The 21,577-nt window shown below is 37.4% G+C and overlaps 1 protein-coding gene across 1 annotated transcript in view; it reads left to right on the top strand.

Moving 5' to 3' along the window:
* The first annotated feature begins 9,573 nt into the window (after positions 1–9,573).
* Positions 9,574–21,577, top strand: part of LOC149195558 (putative serine carboxypeptidase-like 23) — a 53,565-nt gene continuing 41,561 nt past the window's right edge. Inside the window, exons 1-2 of the mRNA XM_089408501.1 lie at positions 9,574–10,010; positions 10,109–10,216. Coding sequence (XP_089264627.1) covers positions 9,608–10,010; positions 10,109–10,216 — 511 coding nt within the window. The 5' untranslated portion in view covers positions 9,574–9,607. The remainder of the gene's footprint in view (positions 10,011–10,108; positions 10,217–21,577) is intronic.

Below are 21,577 nucleotides of genomic sequence, written 5' to 3'. Positions count from 1 at the left end.
TATGCTTCTGTGTGTAGCCCAATTCGATAAGAGATCGTATTCGATCGCTCTGCTCTTCTCCTTAGATTCAAAGCGCTGCTTCACAGTTTTCTTTTAATGTGATTGAAGTGAGAACATTTCATCTCCTTGCCATTTATGCAAACTCCTTAAATATCTTCCAAAGTAATCTCCAGGTTATAAGAACATTATCATAAATATGACTATCACACTTCAGTTTAGAATAGCATAGATTTATGTGCTAAATTTTTAGTTTTTAAGAGTGTTTGTGTATGTAGGTTGCACAAATATAAATAACATACTACCAATCAAATAATGAATGTGAACGTTTTTATTTTGGGCTAGATAAGAGGAAACTTCATTTTTTATTAACAGTTAGATGGTTGACTTGGCACAAGAAGACACAAAAAAAAAATGATTGCGACCTGAGATTCGTTCTGAAATTCATGTTAAAAATGTAATTTCACCTGCCGCGTAATTTATTTCCAGCAAAACCATTCAGGAAAACCGCCAACCTCCATCGGACCGCTTTTGCTAAAGGACTGGTATTCCCTCAAATGCCCCCGATACAATCAAAACTTGACACGCGTCCACAGTACATTTCTCAAAACCACTTTTTATCGGGACATAATGTTCGGGTGACTTGATCAAGCGATGATCGTTGGATTAAAGTGAAGGTTTGAAGCCGTTGATTGAAGTCAAAGCTGCGTACAGGCCTGCAGCAAACACATTGCGTAAAAATTTTGGTTTGACCGCCGGTTTTATCATTAAGGCATTTAATGAATTTATCATGGTTCGTAGAGTATTGGTAAAGATTTTTAATTTTAATTTTTTTTATTTTTACAGAGGTATGGGTATAGTAAAAACGTATTTTATGTATTATTTTTTTTTTTGTGCGTTGACCATGTATTGTATATGAAATGTAATGAAAAGAACACGCACAGCAGTGCGAAGAAAAAGAACGGGGCAGCGTGAAAATTCCTGGTTGGTTCAGTGAAATGAAATATATTTACGCACAGTAGTGTAGTGAATGTTTTTGTTGTTGAACATGAAAAGCAAGATAGGTGCAGCAGCGCGACAGTGAAGGAGATTTCCTTTTGTTATGTAATGAAATGTAAGGAATTACATTTACAGCAGTAAATGTAAGCAATTTTTTTATTTACAGCAGTAAATGTAAACAAAAATTTACACACAGCTGTGTAAATCTTTTCATAAAGAGACAGAGTAATTTTGTTGAAATGTTTTTGGTGAATCCCTCTGAGAGAAAGAGGATGAATTTTGTATCAGGCATTTTATTTTAATGAATACAAAGCTTTTGTGGGTGTATGTAATACTCTGTTCTCAGAAATCAGTTATAGCTTCCCTGTGTTAAGATCCTGGAGATAAACAGAGCATTGTCTCTGTGTTCAGTTAATTTGTTTTTGGAATTTTACCAGAAAAATTCCCAACAGTGGTATCAGAGCTTGTCCAGGCTCTTTGAAGGTGTCAAAGAAGCTGAAGGAAGGTTCTTTAGCTGCAGCAGCTTCTCCAGCAGAGTGAAGACACAGTCAAGAAAGGATCCAAGTATTTCTCAGATTAGTTTTTTGTGTTACTGCTGAAGAAACAGTTAGTATTTTTAAATACATAGTCAAATATTTGAAGCATAGTTTAGAGTGCAAGAATGGCTAGCTCCAGCACCAGCACCAGCACCAGCACTAGCATGCGTATTTTTAATACTCAGCTCCCACATTTTAATGGGAAAAACTATGAATATTGGGCAATAACCATGAGAGCCCTGTTTGCCTCACAAGATTTATGGGAATTAGTTGAGGAGGGTTTTGAAGAACCAGCAGATGAAGAAGAGTTTAATAACTTAACTTAGGCAGAGAAAGATCTGTTGAAGAGTTATAAGAAGAAGTACTAAAAAGCCCTCGTATTTTTATATCAAGCAGTGCATGAGAGTGTGTTTCCAAGGATAGCAGCAGCCAAGACATCTAAAGAAGCATGGCAAGCTCTCAAGACAGCCTATCAAGGCATGGAGAAAGTGAAGACAACAAAACTACAGTTGTTGAGGAGAGATTTTGAGAACCTGTGCATGAAGGAGTCAGATAATATTGACTCATTCTTCACACATGTGATTGGTCTAGTCACACAAATAAGATCTCATGGAGAAACTCTTGAAGAAAGGAGGATCGTGGAAAAACTATTCAGGAGCCTACCCTCAAAGTTCCATGTGATTGTCGCCACCATAGAAGAGACAAAGGATCTCTCAAACTTTTCAGTTGATGAACTTCATGCATCACTGATAACACATGAGCAGAGGTTGAGTAGAAATAAAAACTCATCTCTAGAGCAAGCCTTCAAGACCCAGATGTCCTTTGAAAGAGGAAGAGGTCAAGGCAGAGGAAGCAAGAGAGGAAGAGGCAGAAGCCAAAACAGAGGTGGAAGGAACAGTCCAGCAAATGCTCAAGGAAGAGGCAGCAACCAACAAAGTGGAAAACATCATGCTCAAAGACAAAGGTATGAAAAATCCAATGTCCAATGTTATTATTGTAAAAAATATGGGCATTATGCAAATGAATGTAGGAAGAAGTAGCATGATATGAGTAATAGATCTAGTGCAAATATCACTAGAGAAAATATCAGCCAAGATAATGTGCTTTTAGCTTGTAATATGGCTGAAACAAACAGTGATGATATATGGTTTCTAGATTCCGGTTGTAGTAACCATATGACAGGAAACATAGCCCTGTTTTCTGCTCTAGATCAAAATGTGAAATCACAAGTCACACTTGGGACTGATAGTAAAATTTCTGTTATGGGAAAAGGAGAAGTTAAGATATTTATAAAGAAAGGTGAAAAGAAAACCGTAGCAGATGTCTATTATGTTCCTGGAATGAGATGTAACCTCTTAAGTATTGGACAACTTGTTCAAAAGGGTTACAATGTTTTCTTTGTGAATGATGTATGCACCATCATGGATAGAGCACCCAGCAAACGATGCATTGCTGAAGTGAAGATGACGAGGAACAGGATGTTCCCTCTCAGAATAAGGGCAGATTTGAAAAACAAAGAAGTAATTGCAGCAGTTACCCAAGAGGCTTTCCAAAGCGTACCGAAGGATGAAAACTGGTTGTGGCACTTGAGATTTGGACATCTCAGCTTTGGAGGTCTTAACTTGTTAAGTAGAAAAGGAATGGTAAGAGGATTTCCATTGATAGAGAAACCAGACAGCCTTTGTGAAGGTTGTATATTGGGGAAACAACACAGAGAAAGTTTTCTACCAGGGAAAAGCATAAGGGCAAAGGCACCCTTAGAGATTGTCCACTCAGACTTGTGTGGACCGATGCAAACTCCATCACTAGCAGGCAGCCAATATTTTCTAACGTTCATTGATGATTTCACCAGAAAGAGTTCGGTTTATTTCCTGAAAAACAAAAGTGAAGTGTTTGAAAAATTTCGAAATTTCAAGGCACTTGTAGAAAATCAAAGCGGGCTGCATATCAAAGTTCTAAGAACTGACAGAGGAGGTGAGTATATCTCCAAAGAATTTCTACGGTTTTGTAAAGAAAATGGAATTCATAAGAAATTTACAGCAAGGTACACTGCGCAGCAAAATGGAGTTGCTGAAAGGAAGAATAGGACCATCATGGATATGGCAAGGAGCATGCTAAAGGCAAAGCATTTGCCAAATGATTATTGGGCTGAAGCTGTACACTGTGCAGTATATATTTTGAATAGGTGTCCTACAAAAGTAGTCATGGACAGAGTGCCAGAAGAAGCATGGAGTGGGAGAAAGCAAGGAGTCACCCACATGAAGGTTTTTGGATGTGTAGCCTATGCACACATTCCAAATCAGATAAGGAAGAAGTTGGACAGCAAAGGGGAGAAATGTATTTTCATTGGATACAGTGAAGAATCCAAAGCTTACAGGTTGTATATCCCATCTACCAAGAAGTTTTTTGTGAGCAGAGATGTTTAATTCATTGAGGAGGAAGCTTGGGATGGAAGCATAGAGAAAACAATGAATGTTAAAAATTGTTTGCCTCATGATGAAGATGATGAGGAGATGGATGAAATACATCCCCAAACAGCAGTACCAACACAAGGGCAACAAGAGACACCCTTGAGGAGAAATGGAAGTGCTTCTCCAAGCATACCACAAGGAGGAAATTCAAGTGCATCTTCAAGCACTTGTACACCGAATGAAAGAGGTAAGAAATTCAGAAATTTAAGTGATATTTATGATGAAGGAATGAATTCCTTGTTTGCTTTGTATTGTCATGTTGATGACCCTATTTATTTCGAAGATGCAATTAAAGATAAGAAATTGATAGAAGTTATGGATGAGGAGATGAATGCCATAGAAAGAAACAAGACATGGGATTTAGTTGAGCTACCAAAAAATAAAGAAGTCATTGGAGTTAAATAGGTCTACAAGACCAAAAGTAATGTTGAAGGCAAGATAGAAAGGCACAAGGCAAGACTGGTTGTCAAGGGATACAAGCAGCAATATGGGAGAGACTATGAGGAAACTTTTGCACCGGTTGCTAGAATGGAAACAATGAGAGCAGTGTTGTCCATAGCAGCACAAAACAAGTGGAAAGTTTACCAAATGGACGTGAAGTCAGCATTCCTAAATGGAGTGTTAATAGAAGAGGTTTACATTGAACAACCTCTAGGCTATGAAAAGAAAGGCCAAGAGCACAAAGTGTGCAGATTGAAGAAAGCTCTTTATGGGCTGAAGCAAGCGCCAAGAGCATGGTACAGTAGGATAGATTCCTATCTACTGGAAAAAGGATTTGAAAAGTGTGAGGGAGAACCCACCCTCTACATCAATGAAAAAGATGGTAAAATTTTAATTGTAGTGTTGTATGTTGATGATGTGATTTTTACAGGTAATGATGACTACCTCATTAAAAATTTCAAATCAGTCATGAAAGAAGAATTTGAGATGACTGACATGGGTTTGCTGAGATACTTCTTAGGAATAGAAGTAGATCAAAATGAAAATGGAATTTTTATTTCGCAAGAAAAATATGTAAATGAAGTGTTGGAAAGATTTAATATGCAGGATAGTAAGGCAGCAATCACTCCCACAGTGATGGGATTAAAACTCAGCAAAGAGGACAGCAGCAAGGATTTTGATCCTAGTTTGTACAAGAGCATAGTTGGCAGCCTCATGTATTTAACTGCAACTAGGCCAGATATAATGTTTGTTGTTAGTTTAATTTCCAGATTCATGGAGAGGCCAAAAGAAGCACATTGGCATGCAGCAAAAAGGATTCTGAGGTATGTTAACGGTACAAAAAGGTATGGCATTTTATATACTGTCTCAGAATGTTCAAATTTAGTTGGATACACTGATAGTGATTGGGCTAGAAGTGTAGATGATCGGAAAAGCACATCCGGTTATGTTTTTCACATGGGTTCAAGAGCTATTTCATGGGCTTCTAAGAAACAGGCTATTGTAGCATTGTCTATAGCAGAGGCTAAATATGTGGCAGCTACAGCAGCAACATGTCAAGCAATTTGGATGAGAAGGATGTTAAGGAGCTTAGGCCAAGAGCAGGCAAAAGCAACATTGATTTTTTGTGACAATAGCTCAGCTATTGCGTTATCCAAGAATTCGGTGTTTCATAAGAGAACAGAACACATTGACACAATGTTTCACTACATTAGGGAATTGGTAAGCAATGGAGAAATTATTTTAAAACATTGCAGGACAAAACCATTGAACCGGAAAAGCTTTGAATTTTTGAGGAAATGTCTGGGTATGACTGATAACCCAGCAGTTGAAATTAAAAGTGAGTGTTAAAAATGTAATTTCTGGTATTCCCTCAAATGCCCCCGATACAATCAAAACTTGACACGCATCCACAGTACATTTCTCAAAACCACTTTTTATTGGGACATAATGTTCGAGTGACTTGATCAAGCGATGATCGTTGGATTAAAGTGAAGGTTTGAAGCCGTTGATTGAAGTCAAAGCTGCGTACAGGCCTGCAGCAAACACATTGGTAAAAATTTTGGTTTGACCACCGATTTTATCATTAAGGCATTTAATTAATTTACATTTAATGAATTTATCATGGTTTGTAGAGTATTGGTAAAGATTTTTAATTTTAATGTTTTTTATTTTTATAGTAAAAATATATTTTATGTATTATGTTTTTTTGTGCGTTGACCATATATTGTATATGAAATGTAATGAAAAGAACACGCACAACAGTGCGAAGAAAAAGAATGGGCAGCGTGAAAATTCCTGGTTGGTTCAGTGAAATGAAATATATTTATGCAGAGTAGTGCAGTGAATGTTTTTGTTGTTGAACATGAAAGGCAAGATAGGTGCAACAGCGGGACAATGAAGGAGATTTCCTTTTGTTATGTAATGAAATGTAAGGAATTACATTTACAGTAGTAAATGTAAGCAATTTTAAGGGAGTAATTTTGTTGAAATGTTTTTGGTATGATGAATTTTGTATTAGGCATTTTATTTTAATGAATACAAAGCTTTTGTGGGTGTATGTAATCATTTATAGCTTACCTATCCTGGAGATAAACAAAGCATTGTCTCTGTGTTCAGTTAATTTGAAAAATTCCCAACAATTCATACTGCTTCCTTTGCGCAATTTCGAAGAAAATTTTAAATGGGAGTGAGAGTGATTAAACAATATTGCTTCATTATTTTCAATTCAAGGAAACTTGCTATTTCACTTCAACAACAATTGCCTTCATTCTTCACCTTTGTCCATTTAATGAAACACTTTATGTCAAATTCACTCCTTTGGGCACTCAAACAACAGTTCCATTCGCAACTAAACTAGACATGAGTGTTGTCACAAAAGTTCTTATCAACAAATGGGGTTTAACAGCGTAAGATATCACCGTAAAATTATTGTTTCACTCAGAAAAACACAAGTCATTTCCTTCAAGCGAAAATCAACAATTAATTACAGTGATTACTTCTATAGGTCAATCTTTCCACCAAAATCCCAAGGCGATTTCGCAGAACGCGTAACTCTTCCAAAAGTTTGTTGCTAACGGAATGGTGTGCTCTCTCTGCCCGCCCATAACAAAAAATGGAATTACGCTTCTTAATCGAACTGGAAACCCGTGCTCTCTCTGCCCGCCCATAACAAAAAATGGAATTACGCTTCTTAATCGAACTGGAAACCCGTTTTCTTCAATGTAATGGGCATTCGTTGTCTTGGTTCGATAACATCAATCACAGCGCTTCATGCTCCTTCACCTTTTGTTTGAATAATTCAGTAACCAACACGCATAACAAGGAGTCAAAGAGAAGCTTGTTCTGGCACAATACGTCCGCTGAGAATCTCCTCCAAGATCTCCTGCCCAATGCTCAGGATGACCACAAAACTAGTCGCACAAATCAATTAACAGGGTGGAACTTGCTACCCGCTCGGATACCTCTATAAGACAAATAAACTAGAAACCAAATACACAGGTATATTAATTGATCAAAAAATAATGTATATAATATACATATAAATACATAGTGAAACAGTTGATTTGGTTTTGAGGTTTTTTTTTACTCTTATAACCACACACCATAATATAAATTAACCCAATTTTTTAAAATTTTCATAACCACTCACCATAATATAAACTAACCCAATCCCAAGAATTAACTATCTAACAAATGTGGCAATACTAACCTATTCAATAAAGCTATTAACTATCTAACAAATGTGGCAGTACTAACCTATTCAATAAAGCTAAATTGACTTTGTATGGCCAAAAAAAATTGCAATACGGACTAGATTAATATCACAATGCTGATCCAATATGTCACATTCCGTTCTCCTAATAATAAAGCTAAATTGACTTTGTATTGCCAAAAAAATTTGCAATACGGACTAGATTAATATTACAATGCTGATCCAATATGTCACTGTTGTGGGAGTGACATAATAAACACTCCTATAAAAATAAGAATAATAATTTTGTTTTGATGAGAGAAAGGGAATTAATTGGAAAGGCCAAACTTGCAGGTTAATCTCCCTTGGACGTTGCAACCATCCTGTTAAACCTGCACAACAACTATAAATAATACACCCATTTCAGTACCAATCAGTTAATAAATTAATTAATTAAATTAACCCTCCTGTAAATGAAATAATTATTTCGTTTGTTTTGTTGCGCCAAAGGGAATTAATTCGAAAGGTCAAACTTTGTAATTCTCTCCGCTACTTTTGTTTGTTTGTCTTGTTGCGCGAAAGGGAATCAATTGGGAAAGTCAAACTTGCATGTTAATCGCTGTTGTTCTTTTATTTGTTTGTTTTGTTTTGTTTTGTCTGTGAAACAGAAATAATTAGAAAGGTCAACTTTGCATGTTAATCGCTCTCGTATTTTTGTCTGTTTGTTTTATTGCGAGAAAGGGAATTAATTGAGAAAGGTCAAACGTGCATGTTCATCATTTTCATATTTTGTATTTTTGTTCGTTAGTTAGTTTGTATTTGTTGTTTTCAAAATATAGGAAATTTTAATAAGGTTTTGATAAAATTTGGTAGAGATTTTTGTAAATTTAGGTTACATTTGTTTGGCAAGGATTTTTGTAAATTTAAGTTACATTTGTTTGACAGGGATTTTGTTTTTTGAAACAGCATTAATTGGAAAGGAAAGATCAGACTTGCTTGTTAATAGGTTGTACTTCTGTTTGTTTGTTTTGTTGTGAGAAAAAAGAATTAATTGGAAGGGTCAAACTTGCTTCTTAATGGTTTGTACTTCTGTTTGTCTGCTTTGTTGTGAATAAATGAATTAATTGAGAAAAAGTCAAATTTGCATGTTAATCTTTCTCATATTTTGTATTTCTGTTGGTTAGTTTTTGTTTTTTGTTCTGAAAATTATGGAAATTTTGACAAGATTTGATAAAATCTGGCAGGGCTTTTTGTAAATCTAGGTTAGTTTTTGAGTCCGAGAAGTTTTTGATGGTGTTGAATCCATTTCCACCTTGATTCAAGCACTGATACTGTAAAAAAAAAATACCCCACGACTTTTAACCCTCTAAACAATTCCTTTTTTTCACCATCTAAACAATTCCTTCACCTGGATTCTTCTTTTGTTTTGTTGCAAGAAAGAGAATTAATTAGAAAGCTCAAACTTGTATGTTAATCGCTGTCGTACTTCTGTTAAATTGTTTCAGTGGGCAAAAGGGATTTAATTGCAATGGTCAAAATTGCACGTTAATCGTTCTCGTACTTTAGTTAGTTTGTTTCCGTGGGCAAAACCGAATTAATTGCAATGGTCAAACTTGCATGTTAATCTTTGTCTGACTTTCGCTGGGACCATGTTGGGCAGGCATGCATCTTTAAGTCGATTGTTGATTCCCCAAATATTCGACAATCTGGCTAGGATCAATGTTTTGACTGCACTTAGGTCTGTCGAAATCAATAATCGAACATGGTCTCGGGACCACGCCCATATCGATCCAATTCCCGAATACTCGGGGAATCAACCTAATACTCTGGGAATCAACAATCGATTTGAGCTCAATTTAAGATAAGGGGGCATGCACACCCTCCAACTATAAATGATACATCCGATCCCATTTCAGAGAATGTTGAACTCGTAAGTTCTGCAGCCGTTTCCATCGTTGTTTTCGCCAAAGATGGGGATAGTATTGGCAGTTGACTTCTTAATCTTCTATGTCATTTTGCACACGGCAATTGCTTCCTCTCATCAGAGGTTTACTCAAGGAGACGCACTGCGTTCGTGGCTCAATGATCGAAGATATAGGGGCCATAACGTACAGACTAAAGAATGGGATTTCGATGACGCCCTCATTAGTTTTAAGAATGATTCCGAATATTTGACAGATACAGAAGAGGGTAACCTGCAAGAAGCCCATTATCTCCCCCATGGCCTCCCGGGACAGCCAGAAGGCATCAAATTTAGACAATACTCAGGATATGTAACAGTTGACGCCGATGCAGGCAGAGCGCTTTTCTATTATTTCACGGAGGCCCTACGCGATGCCTCAAAGCAGCCCCTTGTTCTCTGGCTTAATGGCGGTGAATTCATTTTAATATTGGCTCTTTCTTTTACTTTTTCTCTGGTTTTCTATTGTCCGCTTTTCGTCGTGACTCGCAAACAGGTAATCCCGACGCAGGGCCTGGATGTTCGTCATTTGGAGTAGGAGCATTGTCGGAACTAGGACCCTTTCGCGTAAACCCAGATGGAAAAACGCTTCACTTCAATCGCTACGCATGGAACCAAGGTTAGTATGGAACTTTTCGGTGCTGTTTCTTCTATTTTTTCAGAGGAAAAAAACACTTCTTACCATTATAAAATAAAAGAGAACCTATAATTTCATAGGTCCATATTTCCATGGTATTTTTCTACCCAGCCGATATACATATAAGTTTATTTATCCTATCTACTGCCTTTATATCTTCTATATAGTTTTGCATGCTAGTCTTCCATCATCTCTGGAGGTCCTTGTATTTCACATTTATATTGTTTGGTCTACGTTATTCTTCCAGACTAAAAAATTGGATACCCCTTCTTTATAGTAATCTAAACAAAAAGAAAGCACAGAAATCTCTTACTCACAAAAAATGACACTGTGATTCTTAATTTTGACATGATTACAAAAAGAAAACACAATATTCTCTTATATAAAAGTGACACTGTCATTTTTTATTTTGACAAGATTTTAAAAATTTGAATAAATTTTTTTATCAGGAATTATTTTTATTTTTTGGACAAAAAAAATCAACAGTCATAATTCTGTTCTCTGTAGATATGATCAAATTGGATAGGCTGGAAAAAAAATTACCAACTTCCTTATGCGATTCATCTGATTAGATAAAATATGCACCAACGTCCTGATGCGATTTATCTAATAAGATAAAATAGTTAGATTGAACTAATTATGCTCTTTGACCCAATTTATTGGTGCTGTTTCTAATATACAATACATTATCATAGAATAATTGTTCAGGCATATAGTCCGAGGATAATCTACAGTGTTTGCTACTGTCTGTCCACGTTTGAAATCTGAAAGAAGATCTCCGAACATGGAAAATTTTCAATCAATAAGAATGACGAGTATTATGTGTTATTTTCCCAATTTTATTTTAAAAAAATTGAGTAAGAAGAATCTTAAGCATAATCACAATTATTTACATTTGATGTATATTTGGTTAATTTTGTTTTTCTTTCTTAATTTAGTGATATTTTTACTAGTAGGTATATCATTGAAATAGTATAATAGGAGATTTTGAATCTAAAAATATTATAATAGTAGTATACAATGATAAAGTTTATTTTAGTTGTTTCTTTTGAAAGATCAAATTTTATTATTAAAAAGATCAGAAACTATTTTAATTGGTCTTATAAGAAACTAATTAATAACATACTATGTATAGTTATCTGAATAAACCAGAAAATAGATAGCATCTTTGATGCATAACAAGACTATAAGCTAGTAAAACCATATCAAGACAAAGTAGAAGCCTCTATTGGAGGGGCTTGTAGCTTGTCTTTAGGTTGTCTCTAGGTCTTCTGTCACTAGCTAGAGTTACTTCCATCTGGGCCAATTATTCATCGATATCTCTATGTTGTATCTATATCTCATCCAAATATAATAAAACTTCCTAGTTGGCTTTTTTATTCTCTCATGGAGAATCCTACCAAGTAGTGATTTCATGTGCCAATATAGGCCAATGGTGTGTAAGTCTTGTTTTGGCACCCTCAAGTGTGCCTTTTCGCTCGTAGCGAGTTTGCCAAGGATGTTAAAACTTCATTGTTCATGTGTTGAGAATGATCCATTATAATAAATTCAAGATGAAACTAAGATCCATTATCAATCATAATCTTCTTGAATTTATGATGCAGTCTTGGCGTGATAATGTCGAACCAAAGACTAAGCCCACAAATGGGCTTGAGAACTAACCAGACTGTCATGGTTATTGTAGCCCTTGTGGTAGCGAGAAAGTTGTCATGTCATGGATGTCCATGCAAGGCGGAAGTTGGACTAAAGAGAGGCTACACAAGAAGAGGCAGGACTAAGCGAATGGGGGTAGATGGCGCTCCATAGGGGTGAGAGGTTTGAATATTGGAGTAGTTAGTAAAATCAAGGAAGAGAAGAACAATGAGGCCACCTAAAGGGTGGTGTAGGCCTGAATTTTATATAAAAAGAAAAATTATATAAGCCCCAACACTAAAACTAGAACCACCGCAGCTGATATCTTCTATTCTATAGCCGTTGAAGCCAAATATATATTATATATATTCAAAAAGAAGAGGGGTTTACCTTTTAATAAAAACCACTGGCTCAAGCCTTTTATCATAGCCGTGAAGACCTAGCATGCATATATCATATATTAGTGAGGCACCTCTTCTATTATATAGCCCTCGGAGCCAAATATATATATATATATTCAAAAAGAGGAGGGGCTTACCTTTTAATAAAAACCACTGGCTCAAGCCTTTTATCATAGCCATGAAGACCAAGCATGCATATATCATATATTAGCGCGGCACCTTATTAGCCCCATTGCTTTAAACTTTCCCCCCGTTTCCCGCGATATGACTCAACCATGAGACGTGGGTCCCTATCTTTGTGCGCAATTCATCATCTTCCGAGACAAGTCACCCCGACGTTACATCACCCTGGCCTATCAAAAAGTGCGCAATAACTTTACCTTATGGGAGACAGACTTCACATTAAATGTTTTCCTTGCCTTCTATCAAATATTGTACCTGATTGTTCTTAAAAGTACACATGCGCCATCCTTCCTGGAGGAGTTAGTATTTCCTTCACATGCCCCTCATTAGTTATGTGCCAATAAAGAAACTTTGTGTCACCCCAACCCTTTATTCGTTGGATGGATTTCACATTAACATGGGTCCTTGCCACCGAATCACTTCCCTTATGTGCTTCTCGTTTGATCTCCCTGACAAGACCCTTTGAGACATGTCACCCTAAAAATTGCCTTTTAACGAATACTTATTGATTGGAAACTGGTATCATCTCCCCGGGCTCTGTCAACAGACAAACTCTTGTCCAAAAAAAGAACTAAACTAAGTTGTGTCTCTTCTTCTTGTACAGTCCGGCTCAGCTCCAGCTACTAGGTTCTTAATGAAGGATTATGTGAAGGCCATTATGTTGGTTTCGGCACCTCTATCTTTGATTACAAGAATTCAAATAAAACCTGGGTGTAACACAGACCTATGCAACACTTACACTATATATATGCAAGGATGAAAAGAATATAATTGCAGAAGGACATGTTTAAATTAATTCAATCCATTCTTACACACCACACTCTCTGCTCTTCTATTAATTAATACTTTAAATATATACATATGTTTGGCATCATTCCAAATCCTCGAAAATAGGATTGGATGAGCCCAAACTTGGCATAATTGAACTAATTACAACAAATAGATAAATTTAATGAATTACATAGCAACCAAAAACAAACTCTATCATAACAATCCATTTATTGAGGAACTAATTCCTCTGATAAAAAATTTTGACCTCTCAATCAAATTGGTTTTACAGATGCCCCTCTATCATACTCCCACATAACAAAGAAACTCCATGGGATCTTGCTCATGAGGTCTCCAATAGTTCTGCCACTTTTCTATACTAATGTGGAAGTCATCAAATTTGCATAACCTACTCGATGGTACTTCCATTTGACAAAATACTTGTAGTATTCCTTTCCGGTGGTCATCTTAATTAGTATTTTGTCTAAAATCCTCTCTAGTTGTAAAGGCACTATTGCTGGTAATTGTTTCTTCCATTGAATTTGTGAGTGTCCAATGTCAACTACTATTTGCACCTCTTCTCGTGGATGATACTTATATAAGTCTGCCACATTGAAGATGCGAGATATGTCAATCATTGGCGACAACTCTATCTCATAAGAATTGGCTGGAAATTTCCAAAGGATTTTACAAGGACCAATTTTCTTGAATTTCAGTTTATTGTATTCTCCTTTAGGAAATGTTTCTTCCCTCAAATGTGCCAATACTAAGTCTCCCACTTCAAAGATCTGTTCTTTCCTCTTGAGACCTGCTCTAGACTTATATTTGAGATTTCTTTCTTGTAGTCATTGTTTACTTTCTCATGGATCTCCTGTATAGCTGTAACAAAGTCTTCTCTTGTTGCACTTCTTTGTTTTACTCTTCTCAAGTCATGCACTCCTCCGAGATGCATCCCATGCATAATCTTTAAAGGAATCCAACTAGTGATTATGTTTGGAGAATCATTATAGGAAAATTTAGCCTCAGAAAGCACTTGATTCCACTACTTGGGATGGTCTCCAACCAGGCTCCTCAAGATATTCTCCAAACTCCCATTAACTACCTTGGTTTATTCATTAGTTTGAGGATGATAGGCTTAACGAAAGCTCAATTTTGTCCTTAATTTCTTCCACAAATTTCTCTAGAAATACACAAAGAATCTAGTAACTCTATCTGACACAATGCTCTTGTGCACTCCATGTAATCTCACTTGTCTGAAGAATAAGTTAGTAACATAGGTAGTATCATTGGTTTTAAAACAAGTAATGGAATGGACCATTTTTGAAAATCAATATACTACAACAAATATTGCATCATTACTCTTTTGAGTTTTTGGGAAAGCAAATACGAAGTCCATGCATACTGAATCCCATGGTCTATCTGGAATTGGTAATGATGTATACAAACTTGTATTTTGACTCTTCTCCCCATCATGTAGAACATCTCTATCAAACTATCATGGTCTATCCAATAGAATGTGGCACACATCCATGGGCATGATATCACAGAGGACTTTATCCTTATAGTTGCCTATCTGCAACTCCACTTCACACTATTCATTCACCAACAGTTGCTGACCCTTTTGAATCCATGATACCTTATAAGGTGTTGGATGCTTCATCCTCTTCAAATTTAACTTCTCTAACACATATGTAAACACCAAGTTGTATTTGTTGCCACTATCAGTCACCATCATGCAACAGTTTGCTTCGACATTGAAAATAGTTAGAAACAAAGTCATTCTCTAAGATGGTTCAACAACTTCTTTTGTTGATTTCAAGAACACTTTCTTCAGTAATAGAGACTCTCCTGTCTTTGGTACATTTTTTGCCTCTTGTACCTTTGGTTCCCCTTCTTATACTAGGGAAACAACAACACTTCTCTGGCTTGCATTGTTGATTTCTACAGATTCATATGTCATATGTCTAAGCTTGCCACACCTATAGCAGCAAATATCTCTTCCTCTACCTCTTCCTCATCCTCTAGAAAAGGATATTTGGCCTATGAAGTCTCCCTCTTACTGTCATTGTGGAATTGAGATACTATCTCCTTATTTTTATGTTGTAGACCTTCCTCTAGTTGATTGTGTAGGAATTTATAGGGTAAGTTCCTCAGAAAGAACACCAAAAGGACACCGCTCACAACCAGATCACAGATCAATACACCAGTATTTTTGACGTGGTTAAAATCCTCAAAGAGGGAAACAGTCCACGGCCTGCGCCAACTGGCTACTACAGGCAATTTATTAATCAAAGAATGAAAATTTACATAAGCTTCTCTCATGCATGGATTACCCGAACAATGACCCTCCATGCGCTTTAAATAGAACTCATGGACCAATCGGGTGTCAAGCCACGGATCAAGTGTCGGTAATACCGAGGAGAGAGTGAACCGTCGGATCACTACATATCGTGACCGTCGGATTGTAAGTTACAAAATGTACAACGGTAAAGAAACACACTTTACCTAACTCTATACTAGACCAAGTTGAACTTAACTATTTCCTATGTGTCGGAATATCCTAACATCCCCCCTTAAGAACAACTTGGGATAGGATTGAAGGATTTACAAATATGACACAATAGGAGAAGGAAGGAGGCACTAGAGCCTATCCCCCCTTAGTGACAACTTCCTGAACTCCAAGCATATATCGAAGTTTAGTGAACTTCGCCTCTGTGAGAGCCTTTGTGAAGATGTCTGCAACCTGATCATCTGTTGAACAATATTGCACTTCAAGAACATGGTCATGAATGAGCTTTCTGATGAAGTGCATGTGTAGTTCAATGTGTTTGCTGCGCTGATGCTGGACTGGATCTTTGCATAGCTGAATGGCACTTTGATTATCACACCAAAGTGTGGTTGGATGCTGCTGCTCAAAGCCAAACTCTGATAGGATCTGACGAAGCCACAAGGCTTCCTTACTAGCTTCCACGGCACCACGATACTCTGCTTCTGCTGACGAAAGAGAAATGGCAGCCTGTTTCTTACAAGCCCATGTAATAGGTCCTGAACCAAGAGTGAAGACATAACCGGCAGTAGACTTCCGATCATCAGGGTCACCAGCCCAATCAGAATCAGTGAAACCAACTAATAGAGGAGCTGCTTTGGCACTGTAATGAATCCCAAACTGTACTGTACCTCGAACATAACGAAGTATTCTTTTAGCTGCTTTCCAATGACTTTCACGGGGGTTTTGCATAAAACGAGCAACAAGGCCAACAACAAAGGAAAGGTCAGGACGAGTATGGGTTAAATACAAGAGTTTTCCTACAAGTTGACGGTATAAGGTAGCATCAACTTCAGGAGAAGTACAAGAGACTGAAAGTTTGACTCCAGACTGAAAGGGAGAAGGGGCTGGCTTACAGTCTTCCATGTGAAAATGACGAAGAATATCACAAGCATACTTGGACTGGGAAAGGGAAATACCCTCCTTGGATTGCAAGACTTGAAGACCGAGAAAATAGTGTAAGTGTCCTAAGTCTGTCATTTCAAATTTCTTTTTAAGGCTGGACTTCACATGGTTTATAAGGTTGGGATCACTACCAGTAAGAATAAGATCATCAACATAAAGAACAAGGATGATAAGAGAGTTGCCCACTTTCTTGGTGTAGACAGTATTGTCAGAATGACACCTAGAAAAGCCAGATTCTAAAAGAAAGCTATCCATTTTGGCATACCAAGCCCGAGGAGCTTGCTTGAGACCATAAAGGGATTTCTTAAGTCGACATACAAGGCTGGAGTCTGTTTGGATGAAGCCAATGGGTTGTTCCATATAGATTTCTTCATGCAAGTCCCCATGCAAGAAGGCAGATTTAACATCCATCTGATGGACTTCCCATTTTAAAGAGGCAGCAAGGGAAAGAACAAGGCGGATAGAGTTCATTTTGGCAACAAGGGAGAAGGTTTCAGTGTAGTCAATGCCTTCAACCTGTGAAAAGCCCTTAGCAACAAGACGAGCTTTATGTTTATCAACTTTCCCATCTGGTCCATACTTGGTTCTGTAAACCCATTTACATCTAACAAGTTTGCGTCCCTTTGGTAGAGGAACAAGATCCCATGTATCATTCGCCAACAATGAATGATATTCTTCATTCATAGCTGCTTCAGGATCATGATTTACTGGAGCTTGAGCCAGTAAAGAAGAGGCTCTTTCAAACTGAGAACGTGTACGTCGCTGATCTGTAGGATCACCGGCAAGATCACCTGCTGCATCCCGAGTAGCACGGACCCATCTTGGAAGTTGAGGATCCTGAGAAGGTGGGGGAGGATTATCATCCTCACTTTCATCATCTGAAGAAGAAATGTTTTCAAAAGTAGAAGAGATAGGAAGAGGTGGCACATCCGCCGGACTAGGCTCGCAGGCCGATTTATTTTCATCAAATTTTACATCTCTTCTAATGATAACATTTTTGGACTTAAATGGAATAAGTCTATAACCTTTTACATCTTCAGAATATCCAACAAAAGTACATTTCTCACTCTTAGGTTCTAAAGCTTTATGCTTTTCATCTGGAATATGGGCCCATGCTTCACTTCCAAAAACACGAAAGTGACTTACATCTGGTTTAATGGAACTCCAAGCTTCTTCTGGAGTGATATTCTTTAGAACCTTAGTAGGAGTGCGATTGATTATATAATTTGCACAATTAATTGCTTCGGCCCAAAAACTAAGACTGAGTCCTTTAGATTGCAGCATACAATTAGCCATTTCCTTTAAGGTGCGATTTTTCCTTTCAGCTACACCATTTTGTTGTGGAGTGTATGGAACAGTATGTTGCATTTGAATTCCATTTTCGGTGCAAAAGTTGATGAATGTGTTTTTAACATATTCTCCACCATTATCAGTTCTTAGCTTAAGAATTTGATGTCCAGATTGTTTTTCAACAAAGGCTTTGAAGGCCAAAAATGTGTTAAATACTTCGCTCTTGAGTTTTAAGAAGTATACCCAAGTGCGTCTGGAGAAATCATCAATGAAAGTTAAGAAATACTTGCAGCCAGAGAATGAAGCAACAGGAAGTGGACCACATAAATCACTGTGCACAAGCTGTAAAGGGGCTGAGGCGTGCCAAGAGGCACGTTTTTCAAAACTGTCCCGATGATGTTTTCCGAGTACACATCCGGAACAAACACCATCTCTGCAAGATACCATAGGAAGACCTGTCACCATATTTTCTTTACATAGATGCTGAAGGGAGCGATAGTTTAAGTGACCAAATCGCTCATGCCAAAGTTTGCTCACTTCATCATTATGAGCAACAAATACTGAGGGAAGATTTGATGACCCAAAGTTGTGAAACTTATACAACCTTGTGGAATCATCAGCAAGACCAGTAGCTAGAATCTGTTTAGGATCTTTTAGATCCTTGATTACAACATCATGAGGTGAAAATTCAACAATTTTACCTTCACCTGAATGAGTTATCTGATATACAGATAGAAGGTTGCAGGATAAGGTTGGAACACATAATACATCATTAAACTGACCATTGTCTAGATGAACAGTTCCAGTCCCTACAACATTAAGAGATCTATCATCACCAACATATATATTTTTGGTGTTACAATCATTTAAAGAAGAAAACATGGCTTGGTTTTTGGCCATGTGATAAGAGGCTCCAGAATCAATGAGCCACTCATGAGAATGAGAAGAAGAAGATACATTTAATGCATAACCAGACTGAGATGATTGACAACGACATGCAGAAAGTGCCATTCCTGAAGATGAAGTTGAAGTTAAAGAATGCTCCACATGGATGTTATGTTTCTTCATTGCGGCTTCCAAGGCTTCCATCTTCTTAAAGCATTTAGATTCTAAGTGGCCATCTCGATTACAAAAGTTACAATGTCTATCAGTCTTCTTCCATTTGTTTTTATTGGTCTTATCATTTTGCTGAAATGATCTTTCATTTTGAGGCTGAGTTTGCTTAGGACCCTTGTTTGGTTTAGGACCATTCTTTTTAGGAAATGACTTCTTAGGATTCTTTGAATTTGGTTGCTGCTGGGCGGCTAACGCTTTCTTGGAAGAGTTTCCAAGATTAAGAAGACCAAGGTGTAAGAGTTTTTCTTGTTCTCTTATTAAAGGATCACAAAAAGAGTCAAAGGAAGGGGCCTTGTAGTCTTTTCCTTGACAAATGAAAGCTTCCCTTGTAGAATGGAAGGTGGAAACAAATACAGAGTAGGCTGGTCCCAACTTAGTAAGGATGGAATAAATAAGGTTACTATCTTCTTTCTTAACCTTAACACCTTCCAAGAGATATCTAAAGGTCTTGAATTTGGACAAGAAATCTTCAATGCAAGAAAAATTATTAGGATCCAATGTAAGCAACTCATTTTCAAGTTGATGGGCTCTAATTTCATTTTTAATCCCAAAAACTTTAGTGAGTTGTTCCAATGCTTCATGAGGAGTCTCAAGTTCTGCAATATGGAATCTAAGATCAGGAGAAATAGACATCCCTATCAAACCACGTGCTTGATCTTGTCTATTTTCCCATTTTGCAGCCTTGTCTTCATCTTTTGGTTTCTTCTCTTGGTCTGTGGCTATTCTGTAGAGACCTTTACTTCTAAGTAAATCTTCCATGTAGGCTATCCATTGGAAGTAGTTAGTGCTGTCAAGAATGACTTGGCATGGACTTTCCATTTTTAAAAAAACTGAAGCTGAAGATGCTGAAAGTAAGTGTTCCAATGGATAGATCTCGAAAAATTAGGCGGTTTTAAAAAAAACGCTCTGAAAAAGGCTTCCGGATGAAGAAGTTATGGCTTTTTGAAAAAAAATTGTTGAAGTTGCCGGAAAAGTGCGCGAATGTGCGGAAATGAAAAAATCTGCCCCCACAAAATGGAGACTTGAACCCAAGACCTCTACTCTCTTAAAATAGCTTTGAACCAATTGATCTATACAAAAAATTTGAGAGAGAGAGAGAGAGAGAGAGAGAGAGGGGGGGGGGGGGCCTTGGTTTGCGTGCTTCTTGAGAAAGCTCTTTTTCCCTACAAAACACAAAACACAAAACCCAACACGAATATGCAAAGAAAAACGAACCTTGCGGCTCGAAGTTAGCTTTAGCCAAAAAACTAGAAATTAAAAAAAAAAAAAAAAAAAAAAAAAATCTCAAAGTTAGCTTTAGCCGAAAAACTAAATATTTTTCTCAATGTTTCTGATTTTCCGAGATCACACTAAGGTGCAAGGAAAAGAGCATACGCATGAGAAAAATCCTTCCTTTCTGTTTCTGATTTGCCCAGATCGCACAGAGTCGCAGGGCAAAGAGCATACGCAGAAATGAAAGGTATAGATCCGGTTAAAAAAAAGGCTAAATAAACTGAAACCGAAATAAGCAGAGAGAAAATAACAGTAAACTGCAAAAAACACTGTATACCTCCCAATCTGAAAAATGACGCAGCTAGGGCTACCGGAAACCTTTTCGCGTGAAACGAAAGGGGTTCCTCACTGGAACAGATGCTCTGAACGCAACAGAGCAGTTCTCTCGGCCCGAAAGAAGTCAGAAACAACAGATCTAGGAAACGACAGCCGCATGCATTTCTACCGGCTTCAGATTTGGATCACCAACGGACGCGGCCCTCAAATAGCTCTGATACCATGTAGGAATTTACAGGGTAAGTTCCTCAGAAAGAACACCAAAAGGACACCGCTCACAACCAGATCACAGATCAATACACCAGTATTTTTGACGTGGTTAAAACCCTCAAAGAGGGAAACATTCCACGGCCTGCGCCAACGTGGCTACTATAGGCAATTTATTAATCAAAGAATGAAAATTTACATAAGCTTCTCTCATGCACGGATTACCCGAACAATGACCCTCCATGCGCTTTAAATAGAACTCATGGACCAATCGTGTGTCAAGCCACGGATCAAGTGTCGGTAATACAGAGGAGAGAGTGAACCGTCGGATCACTACATATCGTGACCGTCAGATTGTAAGTTACAAAATGTACAACGGTAAAGAAACACACTTTACCTAACTCTATACTAGACCAAGTTGAACTTAACTATTTCCTATGTGTCGGAATATCCTAACAGATTGTTGTCCTCTTCCTCTAGTAGTAGTTTTTCCTTGGAATGAATGCTTCCTTACAAGCTTCTCCTTATTCTTCAAATCTAATAGGTATGCTTCTTCCACTATTCTGGGTGATAGCACACTGATTTCACCTTGGATTTTCAGCTTGAGACCATTAATGTATCTAGTTATCTTCTCTATGGGCTCCTCCACATATCCAACCTTGATATTCACCTTATAAAACTCTTATGTGTACTGCATAATAATCATCAATCTCTACATCAAATTTTACATGTGCTTGAATAAAGTGA

Source organism: Pinus tabuliformis, chromosome 2_2 (genome assembly GCF_031772625.1).
Source record: "Pinus tabuliformis cultivar Carrire ecotype Pingquan chromosome 2_2, CPIR1, whole genome shotgun sequence".
NCBI classification, from domain to species: domain Eukaryota; kingdom Viridiplantae; phylum Streptophyta; class Pinopsida; order Pinales; family Pinaceae; genus Pinus; species Pinus tabuliformis.
Note: the sequence above shows the minus strand (reverse complement) of the source record. Positions and strands in the feature narration are given on the sequence as shown.